Source organism: Entelurus aequoreus, linkage group LG07 (genome assembly GCF_033978785.1).
Source record: "Entelurus aequoreus isolate RoL-2023_Sb linkage group LG07, RoL_Eaeq_v1.1, whole genome shotgun sequence".
Taxonomy (NCBI): Eukaryota; Metazoa; Chordata; class Actinopteri; order Syngnathiformes; family Syngnathidae; genus Entelurus; species Entelurus aequoreus.
The window spans coordinates 71,051,381-71,072,055 of NC_084737.1; the positions used below are offsets into that span (position 1 = coordinate 71,051,381).

At 38.3% G+C, this 20,675-nt stretch overlaps 1 protein-coding gene across 9 annotated transcripts in view; it reads left to right on the forward strand.

Moving 5' to 3' along the window:
* The window catches only part of LOC133654230 (forkhead box protein J3-like), a 296,340-nt gene extending 275,953 nt beyond the window's left edge, over window positions 1-20,387 (forward strand). For all 9 annotated transcript variants that reach the window (XM_062054406.1, XM_062054407.1, XM_062054408.1 and 6 more), the window contains 3 exons: window positions 3,744-3,971; window positions 7,751-7,879; window positions 16,513-20,387. In XM_062054406.1, coding sequence (XP_061910390.1) covers window positions 3,744-3,971; window positions 7,751-7,879; window positions 16,513-16,634 — 479 coding nt within the window. In that variant the 3' untranslated portion in view covers window positions 16,635-20,387. The remainder of the gene's footprint in view (window positions 1-3,743; window positions 3,972-7,750; window positions 7,880-16,512) is intronic.
* The last annotated feature ends 288 nt before the right edge of the window (window positions 20,388-20,675 follow it).

Here is a 20,675-nt window from a genome sequence, read left to right on the forward strand (position 1 = left end):
ATTGGCATCAATGATTTTTTACGCTCAAACCTAAAGTAAGTCTCCACTTTTTGAAAATGTATTAGCCTAATGCTAATTTGCATTGGTTTTGCCACGGACCTGCTCCTGATTAGTATTAGTAATTTTTCTCACGCTCCTTTTACTCTCAAACGTAAAGGCTCAATTTTTCCAATATGTGTTAGCTTAATGCTTATTTACATTAGTTTTGCCATAGACATGCTACTGATTGGCATCAGTGATTTTTTTTACGCTCAAACCTAAAGTAAGGTTCCACTTTTTGAAAATGTGTTAGCCTAATGCTAATTTGCATTGGTTTTGCCATAGATATTCTCCTGATTAGTATTAGTAATTTTTTTTACGCTCTTTTTACTCTCAAACGTAAAGGCTCCATTTTTTCAATATGTGTTAGCTTAATGCTTATTTACATTGGTTTTTGCCATAAACATGCTACTGATTGGCATCAGTGATTTTTTACGCCCTTTTTACGCTCAACCCTAAAGTAAGGCTCCGCTTTTTGAAAATGTGTTAGCCTAATGCTAATTTGCATTGGTTTTGCCATAGACATGCTCCTGATTAGTGATAGTAATTTATTTTACGTTCTTTTTACTCTCAAATGTAAAGGCTCCATTTTTCCAACATGTGTTAGCTTAAGGCTTATTTACATTGGTTTTGCCATAAACATGCTACTGATTGGCATCGAGGATTTTTTACACCCTTTTTATGCGCTTAACCTAAAGTAAGGCTACACTTTTTAAGTGTTAGCTTAATGCTAATGTACATTGGTTTTGCCATAGACATGGCACTGATTGGTATTAGTAATTTTTTACGCCCTTTTTACGCTCAAGTCTTATGTAAGGCTCTGCTTTTTAAGTGTCAGCTTAATGCTAATTTACATTGGTTTTGCCATAGACATGCTACTGATTGGTATTAATCGTTTTGTACGCCCTTTTTACGCTCAAACGTAAAGTAAGGTTCCAATTTTCAAAAGTGTTAGCGTAATGCTTATTTACATTGAATTTGCCATAGACATGCTACCGATTGGCATTAATGATTTTACATGGCGATTTCAACACCTTTGAAATTTGGTAACGAAAACTACAGCTAAGATACAATTGAACAGCTGGTGTGTAATAAGTTTAACCTTGTAAGACCCAACTATAGAAAAACCTAAAAAAAAAAAAAAATTGACCTTTTAGATGTTGTTGTAGGAGGCATTTGATGCAGAAATTGAATAGTTAAAAAAAAATGTTTATGTATGTTTTTAGAGAAATGTAATATTGCAACATTGGGCTTTGATGGGAGCAAAATTTCTGTATTTGTACTCACGTTGTCTGAACAACTAAGGGTTCATTTACAATACAACCTGTTTGAGCCCACTGCAACAAGCCAGCATTTTGACTACCACATTCACCAGGTGTTGTATAATTGCAACAATTGTATAACAAGCTCTAAATGAAATTGGATGCATCTGTTCCACAATAACTACATATGTACATGCTCTCGACATTGTAATAACAACCAAAAATTAAAGCTGCAAGCAGTGATGGACGGGACCGACTTTGACGGCACATAAAATCCAAACCGGAGCAGTAATTATAACTCTTTCGTCAACTTTTAATCAGAAGGGTTCAATCTCTCTCCTGTGCTAGTCTGAAGCCGACACGACAAACGCACTCAGAGGAGATAATTTTTGAAAAAAAGTGACCGGTTTTTACAAAACTTTTGTTTTGAAGGGGGAATTGCAAACTTCCTGTTGATTTTTGCTGGGGGTTGTCAATACATGAAATGTAGGTCTAAGCGAGACCTACATAGAGGTTTTTGTTTCATGTCTCTACGACATTCTTACTGGAAGTTACAGGCAGTTTTGTCTGTGTTTTCTTCCTAGGAGCAGTTTTGTCTGTGTTTTCTTCCTAGGGGGCGTTAAAGCGCAATTTTAAATTTTGGGGTTGTTTTTTTTTATTGGATCGCAATTTTTGCCAGTCCTGATGTGTGTGTCCAGTTTGGTGAGTTTTGAAGCATGTTAAGGGGATCAAATTATAGCTCAAAGATGCAAAAGTGACTGTTTTTACAAAACTTTTGTTTTGAAGGGGGAATTGCAAACTTCCTGTTGATTTTTGCTGAAGGATGTCAGTGTATGAAATCTAGTTCTAAGTGAGATCTACATAGAGGTTTTTGTTTCATGTCTCTCAGACATTCCTAGTGGGAGTTACAAGCAGTTTTGTCTGTGTTGTCTTCCTAGGGGGCGCTAGAACGCAATTTTGAGTTTTGGGGCTAGGTTTTTTGAATAGATCGCAATTTTCACCAGTCCTGATGTGTGTGTCAAATATGGTGAGTTTTGAAGCATGTTAAGGGGGTCAAATTACAGCTCAAAGAGGCCCGCGGTTAAATAAAGAATAATAAAACCTTACAATTACAATAGGGTCCTCTGTCCCAAAGGGACATTGCGGTCCCTAAATGGGGGAATTGCAAACTTCCTGTTGATTTTTGCTGGGGGTTGTCACTACATGAGGTTTTTGTTTCATGTGTCTACGACATTCCCACTGGAAGTTACAGGCAGTTTTGTCTGTGTTTTCCTCCTAGGAGCAGTTTTGTCTGTGTTTTCTTCCTAGGGGGCGCTAGAGCGCAATTTTGAGTTTTGGGGTTGGGTTTTTTTATTAGATCGTAATTTTTGCCAGTCCTGATGTATGTGTTCAGTTTGGTGAGTTTTGAAGCATGTTAAGGGGATCAAATTATAGCTCAAAGAGGCAAAAGTGACTGTTTTTACAAAACTTTTGTTTTGAAGGGGGAATTGCAAACTTCCTGTTGATTTTTGCTGAAGGATGTCAGTGTATGAAATCTAGGTCTAAGTGAGATCTACATAGAGGTTTTTGTTTCATGTCTCTCAGACATTCCTAGTGGGAGTTACAAACAGTTTTGTCTGTGTTTTCTTCCTAGGGGGCGCTAGAGCGCAATTTTGAGTTTTGGGGCTAGGTTTTTTTAATAGATCGCAAGTTTCGCCAGTCCTGATGTGTGTGTCAAATATGGTGAGTTTTGAAGCATGTTAAGGGGGTCAAATTACAGCTCAAAGAGGCGGCGGTATAATAAAGAATAAATAATATAAAACCTTACAATTACAATAGGGTCCTCTGTCCCAAAGGGACATTGCGGTCCCTAAATATATAAAATACATTTTACTTACTTGAATCTGATGAATCCAGTCCAATGAAACAAATAGATGTCATTCGAAGGAAACCTTGAGAGGTTGTGTGAGTTGATGGCCAGAAGGCGTGACTTATAAACAAATGTACGATCCAATAGCCTTGTGAGACTGAACAATAGGACCCAATGACTATGTAAATGTGATTAAAAAAAAATATATATATATAACGGATTGTTTTTTAGGATGGTTAAAGGTAACGTTGTAATTTTACAACAAGGGGTGTTAGAGGGTTAAACACTTTGTAGAGTGCATCAAAAGACTAGATTTAGCTTAACGGCAAAGACTACTTCCTGTCTAGGCAACACACCACTACTGCTATCAAACGTTTTGGAATTGCAACAACACGGTCTACTATATAATACTTGTAAATGAGACTCAGAAGTGTAAGAAAGCAAGATACAGCAACTGGACAGCACAATTATTTATAATCAGCTCATTTTTAAATGTAAACCAAAAAGTATTTTATTATTAAGCTATTAACATTGAACAACACACACAGAAGTGCGACTGTCACCTTCCTGTCCTCTGTGTACGTCTCCTCCAGGCCTGAAGGAGAGCATGCGTCAGGCCGAGCTCAACAACTGGTCCCTGGATGCTGGCCAGGTAGCCGACCTGTGCTCTTCCATCAACCAGTTCTTCACGGCCACGGGGGTCATCCCCGTCTCGCAACCTCAGGTCGCACCTGGGGCGCCGCAGCACCCCGCTCAGCCGCTCGGCGCCATGCACCCCAAGGCCGTCCAGCACAACCAGCACGGCCGACACATTCGCACGGGTCAGAGACAATCCTGTAAATTGGTTGTAGATGACTATGAAGTATCCAATAAGACGTAATCCAATTGTTTGCAATAGTTGTTAAAGTGGACCTACAAAAAGTTAGATCGGGGGTGTCAAACTCATTTTAGGTCGGGGGCCACATGGAGAAAAATCTACGGACTGGTAAAATCACGGCACGATAACTTAAAAATAAAGACAACTTCAGATTGTTTTCTTTGTTTAAAAATAGAACAAGCACATTCTGAAAATGTACAAATCATAATGTTGTTTTTGTTTTACATTTACACTGCAAAAACAATGCAGCCAATATTACATACAGATAATGTGTCATGAGACATGCAAATATAAATGAAATACACAGAGGACATAAGTAAAGGAAATTAAATGACCTCAAATATACCTACAAACGAGGCATGATGCAAAATGTACATACAGTTAGCCTAATAGCATGTTAGCATCGATTAGGTTGCAGTCATGCACTGACCAAATATGCCTGATTAGCACTCCGGACAAGTCAACAACATCAACAAAGCGCACTTCAGTGTATTCACACACAGCATGAAAAGTTAAGTGTGGTGGACAAAATGAGACAAAGGAGTGGCATAAAAACACGTCTTTCTGTGGCAGCATCGGAGAAAGCTGTACATGTCAACGAAACACGGTGAGGTCAAGGACCGCCGAAATTAGCAGGACAAAACGGCGCTCACCAAATACTGTCATCAGTAAAGCATGTTTAATATAAACAGTGGCATTTCTAACAATTAGGAAGGTTTGTGTCATATTTGACCTCCTACAGAAAACATATTAAAACAAACAAAATACCTTTTTTTCCCCTCATTGTTTTCCATTTTCATACATTTTTGAAAAAGCTCCAGAGAGCCATTAAACCGGTGCTAAAGAGCCGTGATTTGCTGACCCCTTTCTAGTGGTAAGCCTTGATTAATGTATATATTTTTATTTTACAACATTGAAACACAGTGTTACTGTTCAAACTGTGTAATGTATGGTTGTATGGTATACCGCGGTACTAATAAATTAAAAACGGTACTATACTCCTGAAAAATACAGAGGGTAGAGGTTAGCGGGGGGTGTATATTGTAGCGTCCCGGAAGAGTTAGTGCTGCAAGGGGTTCTGGGTATTTGTTCTGTTGTGTTTATGTTGTGTTACGGTGCGGATGTTCTCCCGAAATGTGTTTGTCATTCTTGTTTGGTGTGGGTTCACAGTGTGGCGCATACTTGTAACAGTGTTAAAGTTGTTTATACGGCCTCCCTCTGTGTGACCTCTATGGCTGTTGATCAAGTATGCCTTGCATTTACTTGTGTGTGTGAAAAGCTGTAGATATTATCTGACTGGGCCGGCATGCAAAGGCAGTGCCTTTAAGGTTTATTGGTGCTCTGTACTTCTCCCTACGTCCGTGTACACAGCGGCGTTTTATAAAGTCATACATTTTACTTTTTAAAACCGATACCGATAATTTCCTATATTACATTTTAAAGCATTTATCGGCCGATAATATCGGCAGTCCGATATTATCGGACATCTCTAAAAAAACCAGAAGAATAAGTGCTTATTACATTTTTACAACAGTGTTGGTAGAACATGTTAAGTAAGCAGGTATTAAAAGTAAATGAACGAATAGAGTAATCATCAATTTTCTGCAGCTTGTCCCTCATGGTTTTGACAAAATATTACAATGGGAAATGACTAAATATGTTTCCACATACGTCAGCAGCCAAATAAGGAGCTTTTGTTTGCTTACTTTCTACTAAACTTGCATGTTCACTATGTTATGTAATCGACAACGCTGTTCTTTGATTCCAATAAGAAACTATGTTTAATGTATCATAAGATTTTCTGTTAAAATTAAGCCAATAATTACATTTTTTGTGGTACCCTTTATTTTGAAAAGTATCAAAGTATTTTGGTACCGGTAACAAAATATTGGTATCGGGACAACCCTAGTGTAATGTTACAGTGACCAAAAATGTTGCATATACTTGTTAAATAATACCCCTACCATGTTTTTATTGAATACTTGGGCTTACTATGTGACTGTATTTTAATATTGTCATTAGGCTTGGCATTATAAATTAAGAGACAAGTTTTTTCTGAGGTAACACTTGGTGCAAAATATTTGAGAACCACTGATCTGGACCAAAAGGAAACTTTTTAATGTAGATTCAAATCATCATAGGTCCCGTTTAATGTTGGTTAGCAAAGCATTTAGGAAGCGGCATTTATTTGATGAATACTACAGACAGGTAGATACTATTAAGATGAACAAATACGTACAACAAAGCTAACAAACAAATATTTTACATGCCTTTTAGTATTAATTGGTATTTATGTCAATTGTCATTTAGTATTATTTGATGATAATGAATTGGTATGTTATGTGTAACAGTTAAAACACATAATGTGGGTCGTTCAATTATATTTTGTCCATAATGTTGTTTTAAACCAAATCCAATACACCAGTGTTTTTCAACCACTAGTGTGCCGTGAGATACAGTCTGGTGTGCCGTGGTAGATTATTTAATTTCACCTATTTGGGTTAAACGTTTTTTTGCAAACCAGTAATTATAGTCTGCAAATGATGTGTTGTTGTTGAGTGTCTGTGCTGTCTAGAGCTCGGCAGAGTAACCGTGTAATACTCTTCCATATCAGTAGGTGGCAGCCGGTAGCTAATTGCTTTGTAGATGTCGGAAACAGCGGGAGGCAGTGTGCAGGTAAAAAGGTTTCAAATGCTTAAACCAAAAATAAACAAAAAGTGTATGGCCCTAAGAAAAGGCAATGAAGCTTAGGGATGGCTATGCAGAATGAAACTAAAACTGAACTGGCTACAAAGTAAACAAAAACAGAATGCTGGACGACAGCAAAGACTTACTGTAGAGCAAAGATGGCGTCCACAATGTACATCCGAACATGACATGACAATCAACAATGTCCCCACAAAGAAGGATTAAAACAACTGAAATATTCTTGATTGCTAAAACAAAGTAGATGCGGGAAATATCGCTTAAAGGTAGACATGAAACTGCTACAGGAAAATACCAAAAAAAGAGAAAAAGCCACCAAAATAGGAGCGCAAGACAAGAACTGAAACACTACACTCTGGAAAACAGCAAAAAACTCAAAATAAGTCACGGTGTGATGTGATAGGTGGTGACAGTACACCTACTTTGAGACAAGATCTATATTGATGCATGCTTGGTTATGGTTTTAATGTCATATCCAACAATTGCGACAACGACTTTTAACTGTCAACTGAGTTTCGTTTTTGAATGATTTCTGACGGTGGCGTGCCTACGGATTTTTTCAACGCAAAAAAATGTGCTTTGGCTCAAAAAAGGTTGCAAAAAACTGCAATACACAATCTGGATTATAGCCTAATGCTAGTGTACTCCTGCCACCTCTAGGTCAAATGGGTGAACTGCAATTCTATCAAACCTATTGACCTTCATTTATTGCATAATAAACATACCAACAATGTTAAAACCCACGTTCACACTTTAAGCGAAGGTAACACACACAAACAAAGTGTTCCACACACAAAAAGTACAGGTACTAGTGTGATTTAAGTAGTACACAACACCATGATCAGGAAGCTTGTTGAACTTTATCAGTGAATGGTTGCATCCTGAAGAAAAGTGTGTTAAAGCTTAAGCAACGTCCTTCTACCTGTGAGGACACATTCAGACTGAATGTCAGGGTCTTCTCTGACACGTTACTGAGAGTTAGGTCATCGGCCTTTTGTGTGTGTGCCCCCCCCACAGGAAACATGTACATGGACTCCAGACAGAACATTCCTTCTCTGATGGGACCACCCGGATACCCCCACATGCCTCCCATTAGCAACACAGCTCCCACTATGACGGTGGACTCCTCCATCACGCTCTTACCAGGTGTGTGTGTGTGTGTGTGTGTCTGTGGATTATACGTAGTGTTCCATTGTATATTGTCAAACTGGAGTGTATGTCATTTTGTATACTTTGAAATTCCATCAAAAATTCTTATAAAAATGACATTCCAGACTCTACTGCCGGTAAGTACAGTGGAACCTCGATTTATGAACACCTATTTGCGACCTTTTCGGTTTATAAACGTTTACACCGCGCCAAAAATAAAGTTAAAGTACCAATGATTGTCACACACACACTAGTTGTGGTGAAATTTGTCCTCTGCATTTGACCCATCCTCTTGTTCACCACCAGGGAAGTGAGGGGAGCAGTGAGCAGCAGCGGTGGCCGAGCTCGGGAATCATTTTGGTGATTTAAGCCAATATTCCAACCCTTGCACACTTTGAAAACACTTTAATGTATATACAGTACAGGCCAGAAGTTTGGACACACCTTCTCATTCAATGTGTTTTCTTTATTTCCTTAACTATTTACATTGTAGATTGTCACTGAAGGCATCAAAACTATGACTGAACACATGTGGAGTTATGTACAAACCCCGTTTCCATATGAGTTGGGAAATTGTGTTAGATGTAAATATAAACAGAATACAATGATTTGCAAATCATTTTCAACCCATATTCAGTTGAATATGCTACAAAGACAACATATTTGATGTTCAAACTGATAAACAAACGACAAAGTTCAAAAGCCAGCATCTGTGATGGTATGGGGGTGCATTAGTGCCCAAGGCATGGGTAACTTACACATCTGTGAAGGCACCATTAATGCTGAAAGGTACATACAGGTTTTGGAACAACATATGCTGCCATCTAAGCGCCGTCTTTTTCATGGACGCCCCTGCTTATTTCAGCAAGACAATGCCAAGCCACGTGTTACAACAGCGTGGCTTCGTAAAAAAAGAGTGCGGGTACTTTCCTGGCCCGCCTGCAGTCCAGACCTGTCTCCCATCGAAAATGTTTGGCGCGTTATGAAGCGTAAAATACGACAGCGGAGAACCCGGACTGTTGAACGACTGAAGCTCTACATGAAACAAGAATGGGAAAGAATTCCACTTTCAAAGCTTCAACAATTAGTTTCCTCAGTTCCCAATCGTTTACTGAGTGTTGTTAAAAGGAAAGGCCATGTAACACAGTGGTGAACATGCCCTTTCCCAACTACTTTGGCACGTGTTGCAGCCATGAAATTCTAAGTTAATTATTATTTGCAAAAAATAAAGTTTACGAGTTTGAACATCAAATATCTTGTCTTTGTAGTGCATTCAATTGAATATGGGTTGAAAAGGATTTGCAAATCATTGTATTCCGTTTATATTTACATCCAACACAATTTCCCAACTCATATGGAAACGGGGTTTGTACTTAACAAAAAAAGGTGAAATAACTGAAAACATGTTTTATATTCTAGTTTCTTCAAAAATAGCCACCCTTTGCTCTGATTACTGCTTTGCACACTCTTGGCATTCTCTCAATGAGCTTCAAGAGGCTGAAATGGTTTTCACTTCACAGGTGTCATAGTTTTAATGCCTTCAGTGACAATCTACAATGTAAATAGTCATGAAAATAAAGAAAACACACTGAAATGAGAAGGTGTGTCCAAACTTTTGGCCTGTACTGTATATACATTAAAGTGTTTTCAAAATGTGCATTTTTTTTCTCACTAAAATAGGCACTTTTGTCGAGGCTAAAACCAATTATTCATGTGTACATTGATTCTCATGGGGAATTTTGCTTTACTTTATGAACTTTTCAGTTTACAAACCATGTTGAAAAAATCAATTAAGTTTGTAAATCGGAATTCCACTGTACATCACATCTCTTAAAAATCCTTAAATACTGTGCCAAGTATGCCCCCTAGAGGCTGTGAGCAGTATAGAGGTTGACCGACATCATCACTATTCTATTTTTACTCCAGAGCTAGAACATAAATGACTTGTAGACGCTTTCTCATATGTATAACAGGGCTGTCAGATCCAATATTGATATCGGATACTGCGCCGATATCAGCAAAAAAACAAGTATCCGATTATGTCCGCTTGCGTCTAAAGTCTCTGATACAAGGGCTCGTACACAGCGTGTTTACTTGTGCAAAGCTGAACAGTCAGTTGGCATCTAAATGTCCTCCAATAAGCACACAAGGTTGGTCTTTTTCTTGTGTTTTAATGAAGTTATTTACAAAAGGTACACACAGTAGCACACAAGCTAAACAAAAATAATAAATGTCCTTAAAGGCCTATACTGAAACCCACTACTACCGACCACGCAGTCTGATAGTTTATATATCAATGATGAGATATTAACATTGAAACACATGCCAATACGGCCGGGTTAACTTATAAAGTGCAATTTTAAAATTCCCGCCACACTTCCGGTTGAAAAACTCCTTTGGATATGGTTTATGCGCGTGACGTCACAAAATCCACGGAAGTGGTTGGACCCCATCGAACCCGATACAGAAACCTCTTGTTTTCTTCGACAAAATTCCACAGTATTCTGGACATCTGTGTTGGTGAATCTTTTGCAATTTGTTTAATGAACAATGGAGGCTGCAAAGAAGAACGTTGTAGGTGGGATCGATCGGTGTTTTAGCGGCTAAGTACAATACTTACAGCAACACAACAAGGACTACTTACTACGCCTAGCCGATGCTTGCCGCCAAACCCACGGATGAAGTCCTTCGTCGCGCCGTCGAACGTTGGAACGCAGGTGAGCACGGCTGTTGATGGGAAGATGAGGGCTGGCTGGCGTAGGTGGAGCGCTAATGTTTTTATCATAGTTCTGTGAGGTCCGGTTGCTAAGTTGCTAAATTAGCCTTAGCGTCGTTAGCAACAGCATTGTTAAGCCTTACCAGGCTGAGAATTGTTAACCGTGTAGTTACATGTACATTGTTTAATAGTATTGTTGATCTTCTGTCTATCCTTCCAGTCAGGGGTTTATTTATTTTGTTTCTATCTTCATTTGAGAACGATGTTATCACGTTAGCTCAGTAGCTAAGTGTGTCACCGACGTATTGTTGTGGAGATAAAAGTCACTTTAAATGTCCATTTCGCGTGCTCGACTCTCATTTTCAAGAGGATATAGTATCCGAGGTGGTTTAAAATACAAATCCGTGATCCACAATAGAAAAAGGAGAGAGTGTGGAATCCAATGAGCCAGCTTGTACCTAAGTTACGGTCAGAGCGAAAAAAGATACGTCCATCACTGCCTCTCTAATCCTTCACTGTAACGTTCCTCATCTACGAATCTTTCATCCTCGCTCAAATTAATGGGGTAATCGTCGCTTTGTCGCTCCGAATCTCTCTCGCTCCATTGGAATTGTGAGGAATACTAGCTCCTGTGACGTCACGCTACTTCCGGTACAGGCAAGGCTTTTTTTTATCAGCGAGCAAAAGTTGCGAACTTTATCGTCGATTTTCTCTACTAAATCTTTTCAGCAAAAATATGGCAATATCGCGAAATGATCAAGTATGACACATAGAATGGATCTGCTATCCCCGTTTAAATAAAAACAATTCATTTCAGTAGGCCTTTAAAGGGGCTGTTTGCAACTGGTTCACAGTTACATTTTTCAAAGCAAAACAAGAACGTTATTGGCTAGCTTGTGTTACTATAATTGGTTTAACAGCACACATTTGTGTTACAATTGTCTGTATTTTTCACAATGTTGTTGTTATGAAAGAAACGTATAAGGAAGTAGCCAGTAACAAACGTGTCTGCATCATTCAACTTGACGATCTTAACTTATTGTATTGTTCTGACCACTCGATGTCCCCAAAACAAGTATTACTCCACTTCAACTTAGCGCACACTTGAGGACAGAATTATTAGCTACCCCACCATGAAATTGTCATTTTTCTAAAAGTATCTGCATCTTCCAAATACTATTAAAGAGAGCCAATCATTTTTCTACTCAGCTTTTCCAAACATACTGCTTTTATTTTGCTGCTTCCATAATTTTACTTTGTCCACACAAACAACATCCATCCATCCATTTTTCTACCGCTTGTCCCTTTCGTTATTTAAACCAAAACCAAAAACGACCGTAGTCAAAATGATTAGCTCCCATCCTTTTTGCTGGATAGCAGCCTGCAATGTTTTGGCATAGTTTTCCACAAGTCCCACACACATCTCCTGAGCAATCCCAACTCATTCTTTTTTGGCAAACCTCTCAAGCTTCCTCAAATTTGACGGTATTCTGCCATGGACCTTGGTCTTTAGTTCACTTCACACAGGCCATCCAACAACATTCACTTCGGCCTCATGGAGCTAGTTCATATATATATATATATAAATATATATATATATATGTAAAGAACATAATGTCATGGCTGTCTTGAGAATACTTTCTACAACTCTTATTTTTTTGTGATAGAGTGATTGGAGCACATACTTGTTGGTCACAAAAAACATTCATGAAGTTTGGTTCTTTTATTGAATTTATTATGGGTCTACTGAAAATGTGACCAAATCTGCTGGGTCAAAAGTATACATACAGCAATGTTTATATTTGGTTACATGTCACTTGGCAAGTTTCACTGCAATAAGGCACTTTTTGGTAGCCATCCACAAGCTTCTGGTTGAATTTTTGACCACTCCTCTTGACAAAATTGGTGCAGTTCAGCTACATTTGTTGGTTTTCTGACATGGACTTGTTTCTTCAGCATTGTCCACACGTTTAAGTCAGGACTTTGGGAAGGCCATTCTAAAACCTTAATTCTAGCCCGATTTAGCCATTCCTTTACCACTTTTGACGTGTGTTTGGGGTCATTGTCCTGTTGGAACACCCAACTGCACCCAAGACCCAACCTCCGGGCTGATGATTTTAGGTTGTCCTGAAGAATTTGGAGGTAATCCTCCTTTTTCATTGTCCCATTTAAAGCACCAGTTCCATTGGCAGCAAAACAGGCCCAGAGCATAATACTACCACCACCACCATGCTTGACGGTAGGAATGGCCTCACCTTTTCTCCTCCAATCATATTGCTGGGTATTGTGGCCAAACAGTTACATTTTTGTTTCATCTGACATCACATGGACAAAGATAAGACCTTCTGGAGGAAAGTTCAGTGGTCAGATGAAACAAAAATTTAGCTGTTTTGCCACAATACCAAGCAATATATTTGGAGGAGAAAAGGTGAGGCCTTTAATCCAAGGAACACCATGCCTACCGTCAAGCATGGTGGTGGTATATGTATATACATAGAATATAGTATGTATATATTTATGTACATATATACATACACTACCGTTCAAAAATGTTGTGGAATAGCCTTAATTTCTAAGAACAAGAATAGACTGTCGACTTTTAGATGAAAGTTCTCTTTTTCTGGCCATTTTGAGCGTTTAATTGACCCCACAAATGTGATGCTCCAGAAACTCAATCTGCTCAAAGGAAGGTCAGTTTTGTAGCTTCTGTAACGAGCTAAACTGTTTTCAGTTGTGTGAACATGATTGCACAAGGGTTTTCTAATCATCAATTAGCCTTCTGAGCCAATGAGCAAACACATTGTACCATTAGAACACTGGAGTGATAGTTGCTGGAAATGGGCCTCTATACACCTATGTAGATATTGCACCAAAAACCAGACATTTGCAGCTAGAATAGTCATTTACCACATTAGCAATGTATAGAGTGTATTTCTTTAAAGTTAAGACTAGTTTAAAGTTATCTTCATTGAAAATAAGGACATTTCAATGTGACCCCAAACTTTTGAACGGTAGTGTACATACATACGTATTACATTACATCGGCTTTCGGCCCTTGACTAAAGTTTTTTAGCCCAATGCGGCCCCTGGAGCAAAACGTTTGGACACCCCTGCTTTACACACATCTCTCACCAGCTTTTTTTTCCCATTGTCTTTGAAATATTTTGTTTCCTGCCTCTGCCAGGCTTGTTTCGTACAATGTGGGTGTCTTTGAGTTTCTTGATGACATTTCTCACGCCGGTTCTTGACACTTAGAAACGCTGTGATAACGTTGTGTATCCATCTCCTGCTTTGTATTAAATCTAAACTGATTTCTTTAGTTTTTGGCTTGATGCCTTCTGAATCCTGAATAATCCAGTGTGAACTGAATTTCCTGCACTCCTCTACAGGTCCCTCTTACAGAGTCAGTGTTGTTCACTGGTGACTTGAATGAGGTTTGATTATTCAGAGCACATGGCTTTCAACACTTGCTGTCTCTCAAACTGGTGGGAGTGTTTAAGGGGGCTAATCATTTTGACTCTGGTCATTTTTGGTTCTTGTGAATCAACTTTGTTCCTGTGTGCAAATAGAAATATTGGAAGCATCCAAACTGAAAGAAGAATGCTTGGAAAATATGTCATAAAAATGCTTTGCTCTCTTTAACAACACTTGGGAAATACTTAATATAAAAAAATAATAATAATTGTGTCCTCAAGTGTGAGTCCATTCCAGATGCTTAATAATGAATAGGTTATCAGAATCACAATCAGAATAACTTTATTAATCCCAGAGGGGAAATTTAAATTTTCAGCACAATCCCATTCAAGATCAGACAAACATTACAGGGAGACTGAACAGGATCGCTGACGGTTCTGCCAACTTCCCGCACCCCTTACGAAAAATATTCAGTCTGAGCCTGGGCCCCTGTAGAGGGGGTCCAGACTGAGACCAAGGGAGAAAAAAAACAGCATAGCCATAGCGCACATAAACATGTGTATAAGAGGGAAACATCAAACATTAAAGAACACAAAGGCAAGGCAAGGCAACTTTATTTGTATAGCGCTTTTCATACACAAGGCAGAGTCAAAGTGCTTCACAGACAACAAAGTGAAATGAAAGAAAATAAAAGCAAAATTAAAATGCAGACAATAAAAATAAAAACAGTGCGGAAGTTAAAAGTTAAAAGATTAAAAGATTTAGCTGAAAGCTAAGGTGAACATAAAAGTCTTCAGTCTAGTTTTAAAAGTAGTCAGAGTTGGGGAAAGTCTGACATCTTCAGGAAGTTTATTCCAGCTATTTGTTGCATAGTGACTGAATGATGATCTCCCTTGATTTGAGTTTACTCTTGGAACCGCTAACAGATTGGTCTCAGAAGATCTTAGTGATCTAGAGGGCTTATATAGTGGGAGCATATCAGTAATATACTTGGGCCCTAGACCATGTAGTGATTTATATGTGAGCAGGAGGATTTTGAAATCAATTCTCTGATGTACAGGGAGCCATGTAAGGATTTAAGAATTGGTGTAATGTGCTCACATTTTTTGGTCTTTGTTAGAACTCTAGCAGCAGCGTTCTGAACAAGCTGTAGCTGCCTGACAGTTTTTTTGGGAAGACCTGCAAGGAGACCATTACAATAGTCTAGCCTACTGGTAATAAAGGCATGTACAAGGTTTTCAAAGTCTTGAGCTGACATGAGCCCTCTAAGTCTTGTTACATTTTTGAGGTGATAGTAGGCCGATTTTGTTACTGATTTGATGTGACTGTCGAAATGTAAATTAGAATCTAAAATAACCCCAAGATTTCTGACTTTATTTGAGGTTTTCAGGGACAGTGATTGAAGGTGTTGCATGACTTTAAACCTTTCTTTTTTAGCACCAAAAACAATTATCTCAGTTTTATCTTCATTTAGTTGTAGGAAATTTTGGCACATCCAGTGTTTGACTTGCTCAATGCACTGGCACAGAAGATCTATGGGGCGATAGTCATTTGGTGATAGCGCTACATAGATTTGGGTGTCATCGGCATAGCAATGATGGTCAATGTTATTATTTTGCATGATTTGTCCTAGTGGGAGCATATAGATGTTAAATAAAGTCGGCCCCGAGATTGAACCTTGGGGGACTCCACACGTTATGTTAGTTGGTTCTGATACGAAGTCACCAATGGAAACAAAATAGTTCCTATCTTGTAGATATGACTTGAACCAGCTTAAAACTGTGCCTGAGATCCCCACCCAGTTTTCCAACCTGTCCAAAAGTATTGAGTGGTCGACAGTGTCAAATGCAGCACTGAGGTCCAAAAGCATTAATACTGAAGTTTTGCCAGAGTCTGTGTTTAGACGGATGTCATTTATAACTTTAAGAAGGGCCGTCTCTGTGCTATGAAGAGGTCGAAATCCTGACTGGAAGTTGTTGTGGCAGCCAGTAGAAGCCAAGAAGTGATTTAGTTGTTGGAGGACAACTTACTCAATAATTTTACTTATGAATGGTAGATTTGAAATTGGTCTGTAGTTGTTGATAACAAAGGACATTAAAGACATTAAAAAAAGCAGAGGTGATGCAACTAGCCATTTCTACATACAGCTACAAAAGTAAAACAAAAACAAAAAAAACATATACACTGTGGTGGCCTCTGCGGTGTTGCACGCCATCATCTGCTGGGGTGGAGGGAGCATGGCCAGAGACAGGAGCAGACCCAACAAAGCAACCACCGTCGGCCGCCCACTAACTCTCGGCCAGTGTCCAGTCTGCATGGATGAGCGAGGATGCGTCTAAGGAGACCGAGGCTTTAGTGTTTATCCTACCTACTATTGTTCTGTTTGAGTAATTCCACATGATCAAGCCTAATCTAATGTTCTGTTTAGAACCACTGCTTTAAAGGCTCTGTACTAAATACAAAATGATAAAAAATAATTTTGGCTTTTCCTCTTGTCCAGGCCATCACGGCCAGCTGAGCCAGCAGCAGCAGCACATGTTTCCCCCAGGACACTTCCAGGTGAGGCGCATGCTGGCTGCAGACGACATCCAGGACGACTTTGACTGGGACTCCATAGTATAAGCGGACACAGGAAGTAAGAGATAACCTGTGTTTGATGTCCGTCGAGGTGTAGGACTGTACAGTCAGCTTCTTACGCCAGTGAGAAATGAACTCGGAAGACAATCCAAAGGGATAAAAGAAGTCTTTTTTTGTGGGGGGGGGGGTGTATGTAGCTGGAGGACAAGTGTAAAGACAATCAAATTGTTGCAAGTGGACCAAGTTGTAAACAACACCTGACACTGTGCCAACATGGCTGACAAGTTGCTAAATCTGTCAAAACATCTGTGAAATGTAAATGCATTTTATACATACATACATACATACATATATATACACATATACAGACATACATATATATAAATAAATAAAAACACACACACACACACACATACTGGTTATCATTTGGAATAGGGACCAATTTTCTGATCATCACTTGTGGGGACCACCCTTTCTACAGGTTGTGGAGGCATAAACAAAAATGAGGTAAAATGGCCACTGCCCAGTTAGCTCATACACGTCTTTAAATCTCTGGATTGATGAAGTAATGTGCTGATCATTCTTACTGGGGACCCTGGGGAAAAAAAGAGTTAATATGGATCATGGGGACCAAATTTAAACAATTTTGCATAATTCACACAAATTTGTACGTGACTAACGTAATTTTAAAAAATTTAAAAAAAGTTCAAATGAAATATGACATGATCCTCCGAATACAACACTACAGCTGTCCTCTTATAGCAGGGGTATCCAAACTTTTCCCACTGAGGGCCGCACACGGACAAATTAAAGCACGTGGGGGCCATTTTGATATTTTTCATTTTCAAACCATAACAAAATATATGCATTTTTTTATTTATTTTACCTTTAGGGGTCCCGGGGACCATAAAGGGTCTCAGTCATTAAAATGTTGAAAATAAGTCAGATTATTATTATTTTTTAATTATTTAACGCTTACAGTAAATCTCTATATCAACTTCAAGTTGATATAAAGTAATACAAATTTTAAAAAATGTTTTATGGCTTTTCTGTCAAAAACAACTTACCGGTAGTTTTTTTTTATAGTAAAACTGAAATATGCAGTATTTAGTAATTAGAGCCCTAAAAGATCAATAATGCAGGACACCATTGATTTTAATTATTTCATATTTTTGAGTAATCACAGTGAAAAGATATATAACAAATCACTAAATATATTTGGGATCCAAAAGGTGCCCCACTCATAAAGTGATCCATTTTTATTAGGTTTTTCTTTTACTTTCAACACTTAAGTTACGAGATCAACTCCAGATATATCTGTCGATTTTATGCTGGAACTATTATTTTGTTAGTTTTTTTGCGCTTTTGTCAAAGAAAACGTTGATGTTTTTATATGGCTACTACACAATATATGCAATATTTACCACATAAAACATTTTAAAGTGAAATATTTGAAGTAATTGGAGCCCTGAAAATAATTCATTATAACAAGGATTTTTTGTCATTTTTTTTTTTTTTTGGAGCAAAGGCAGAAAAAGAAAAATGAAGAAAGACAAAAGAAAAAAAAAACAGCCTGCATGGCAGCTTTTGTGTCAACATTGCAACTTTTTCTCGTTACATTTCACCTCATTCCACTTTTTTTAATGTTCTTTTTTATTTTTACAATAGTATTTCCAGAATGTGTGGCGGGCCGGTAAACAATTAGCTGCGGGCCTCAAATGGCCCCCGGGCCGCACTTTGGACACCCCTGTCTTATAGGAAGTTTCACCACTTAAATGTTAAAGCAAATCCTGCATCTTCTGTGACATTACTGAAAACTGCTCTTTAGCAGTAATGACGTTGTCTGCAACTCCAACTACCATATATAGAAGGATATAGAATGGATCTGACTATCATTTAAAAAGGTTTCCTTTTAGGGGACCTGTTTTTTTGTCCCCATACCGTCAGAGGTCCCCTAAAGGTGACTGTGTAAAGCAGGCCTGGGCAATTATTTTGACTCGGGGGCCACATTTAGAGAAAAAAAATGTGTCTGGGGGCCGGTATATCTATTTTTAGGAACACTAATACAAAACCTCACAACAATGTCTGATTGAATGCTAAAAACTTTATGACAGATCGCCTTAAAAAACGTAATAGTATTTTAAATTTTTCTATGAACGATAAAACACTGACTATTGACAAAATATGAATGTCACACCCCCTTTCGATCGACATATTTTACAATCAAGTGAAACGCAACAAAAATGCAACAAACAGTGAAATATGAACGCGAAGGGTACAAAATAAACCCACCGACAATCTGATAGATCACTAAGCTTTAGATATTTGTTGTGAAAATCTCCTTCTGCGTCTGTGGAAACTCTTCCCGCCCACACTGCTTGGTGCCTCGTCTTAGCTGCTGTGACGTCGATTACCATAGTCACTAATTAGATTACCATAGTAACTGGTATATCATCCATAAGCACAGATTCCAACCATTGAAATACTTTGTATAGTTCAAGACTTGCGGTCATTAGAAAACATGACTGCACATCATAATGGCAGCTAGTTTCCATCTTAAAGATCTAAAAAAAATTATTTGGGAATGTCTGGCGGGCCAAATCCTTAATTTGCTTACGTCTGGTGTAAAGAGAGTGATGTCCCCATTAAGTAAGCATTGCCAGAACATACACGCACACACACACACACACACACACACACACACACACACAAACACACAACCTGTGAATTTAACATATGTTCCAAACAGAAGGATATTCATTTAAAAGCAACTGTTTGGTTTTTCTTTGAGAATTCTCTGTACTGCTTGTATTACCTGTTCTTATCTGAAATGAGGACTTGCAGGGTGAGGAGAATGCGTGAGTTGAGCGTCATCTGCTGGTCAAAACAAGCATCACAACATATCCTTTCAGAAGAATTCTATGCACCCACTCTCTTCTTGTTTTGTCTATGGACATTGTTTCATCGTTTTTTTATGTACGAATCCATGCTGTCACATTCTCAGGGTGTTTCACCGATTGGCCATTTGAAGCCGTTTGCGTCTTAAGGTGACGGCAACGTTCAGTTGTTGGCTCCTGGGACAAAAAACAAACAAAAAACTGTAATTTGTCATCGAAAGAAAGTACAATAGAATAAGCTCAGACAACACTGGCTACACTCGGATTCTTGCATCCTAAATGTAGTAATTCTGAAACCATGTATATGATTTATAACAAAGGTCAGCCATGGCTCATTTTGAGGTGAAGACGAGCATCTTTTGCACAATTGTAGTGAAAAACGAGAAAAAAAAAAGTGATTTTTGTGGAAAATCGGATCAGGTAACGAGGGAACAACTCTTCTTTTATCCATTGTGTTCTAGTCCTTGTGTGGAAAAAGTGTTTTTTTTTCTTCTTTTAAGTGTACAGCTCCACATTGCTCAAAAGAAACCATGTTTGTATCAACTGGACGTGAACAGGAAGTTGAAAAAAAAAAAGAAAAAAGATGACTCTTTGATATTATTGCCATCAATGCTGTATTACAGTGACCAGCATTATATCAGTTGTTTGTGCGTTGTTGTCCTTATGTAAATAACACAACATTTCTCATCGGTTTCCCTTTAAGAAGGAAATAACTGCAGACTGGTGGGGATTTTTTTTTGTTATTATTTTTTGTTCTTCAGGAGACACTGTGTGTAAATATCTTCCTTATATTGTAAATATGTGCTTTTTTGTGTGTCATAGGTAATGTGTGTATGGTTCAACGGTTACAGATCTGTTTCAGTGTTGATTAAAATGTAATTGAACATTTTTACTGCCCTAACCATGCTTCTGCTATTGATGCTTTACTACGGTGGCACATTTTGTTTATATTAAAAAGCAAACAAACATGTACAGTCGTGGTCAAAAGTTTACATACACTTGTTTAAGAACATAATGTCGTGGCTGTCTTGAGTTTCCAATAATTTCTACAACTCTTGTTTTTTTTGTGATAGAGTGATTGGAGCACATACTTGTTGGTCACAAAAAACATTCATGAAGTTTGGTTCTTTTATGAATTTATTATGGGTCTACTGAAAATATGACCAAAACTGCTGGGTCAAAAGTATAC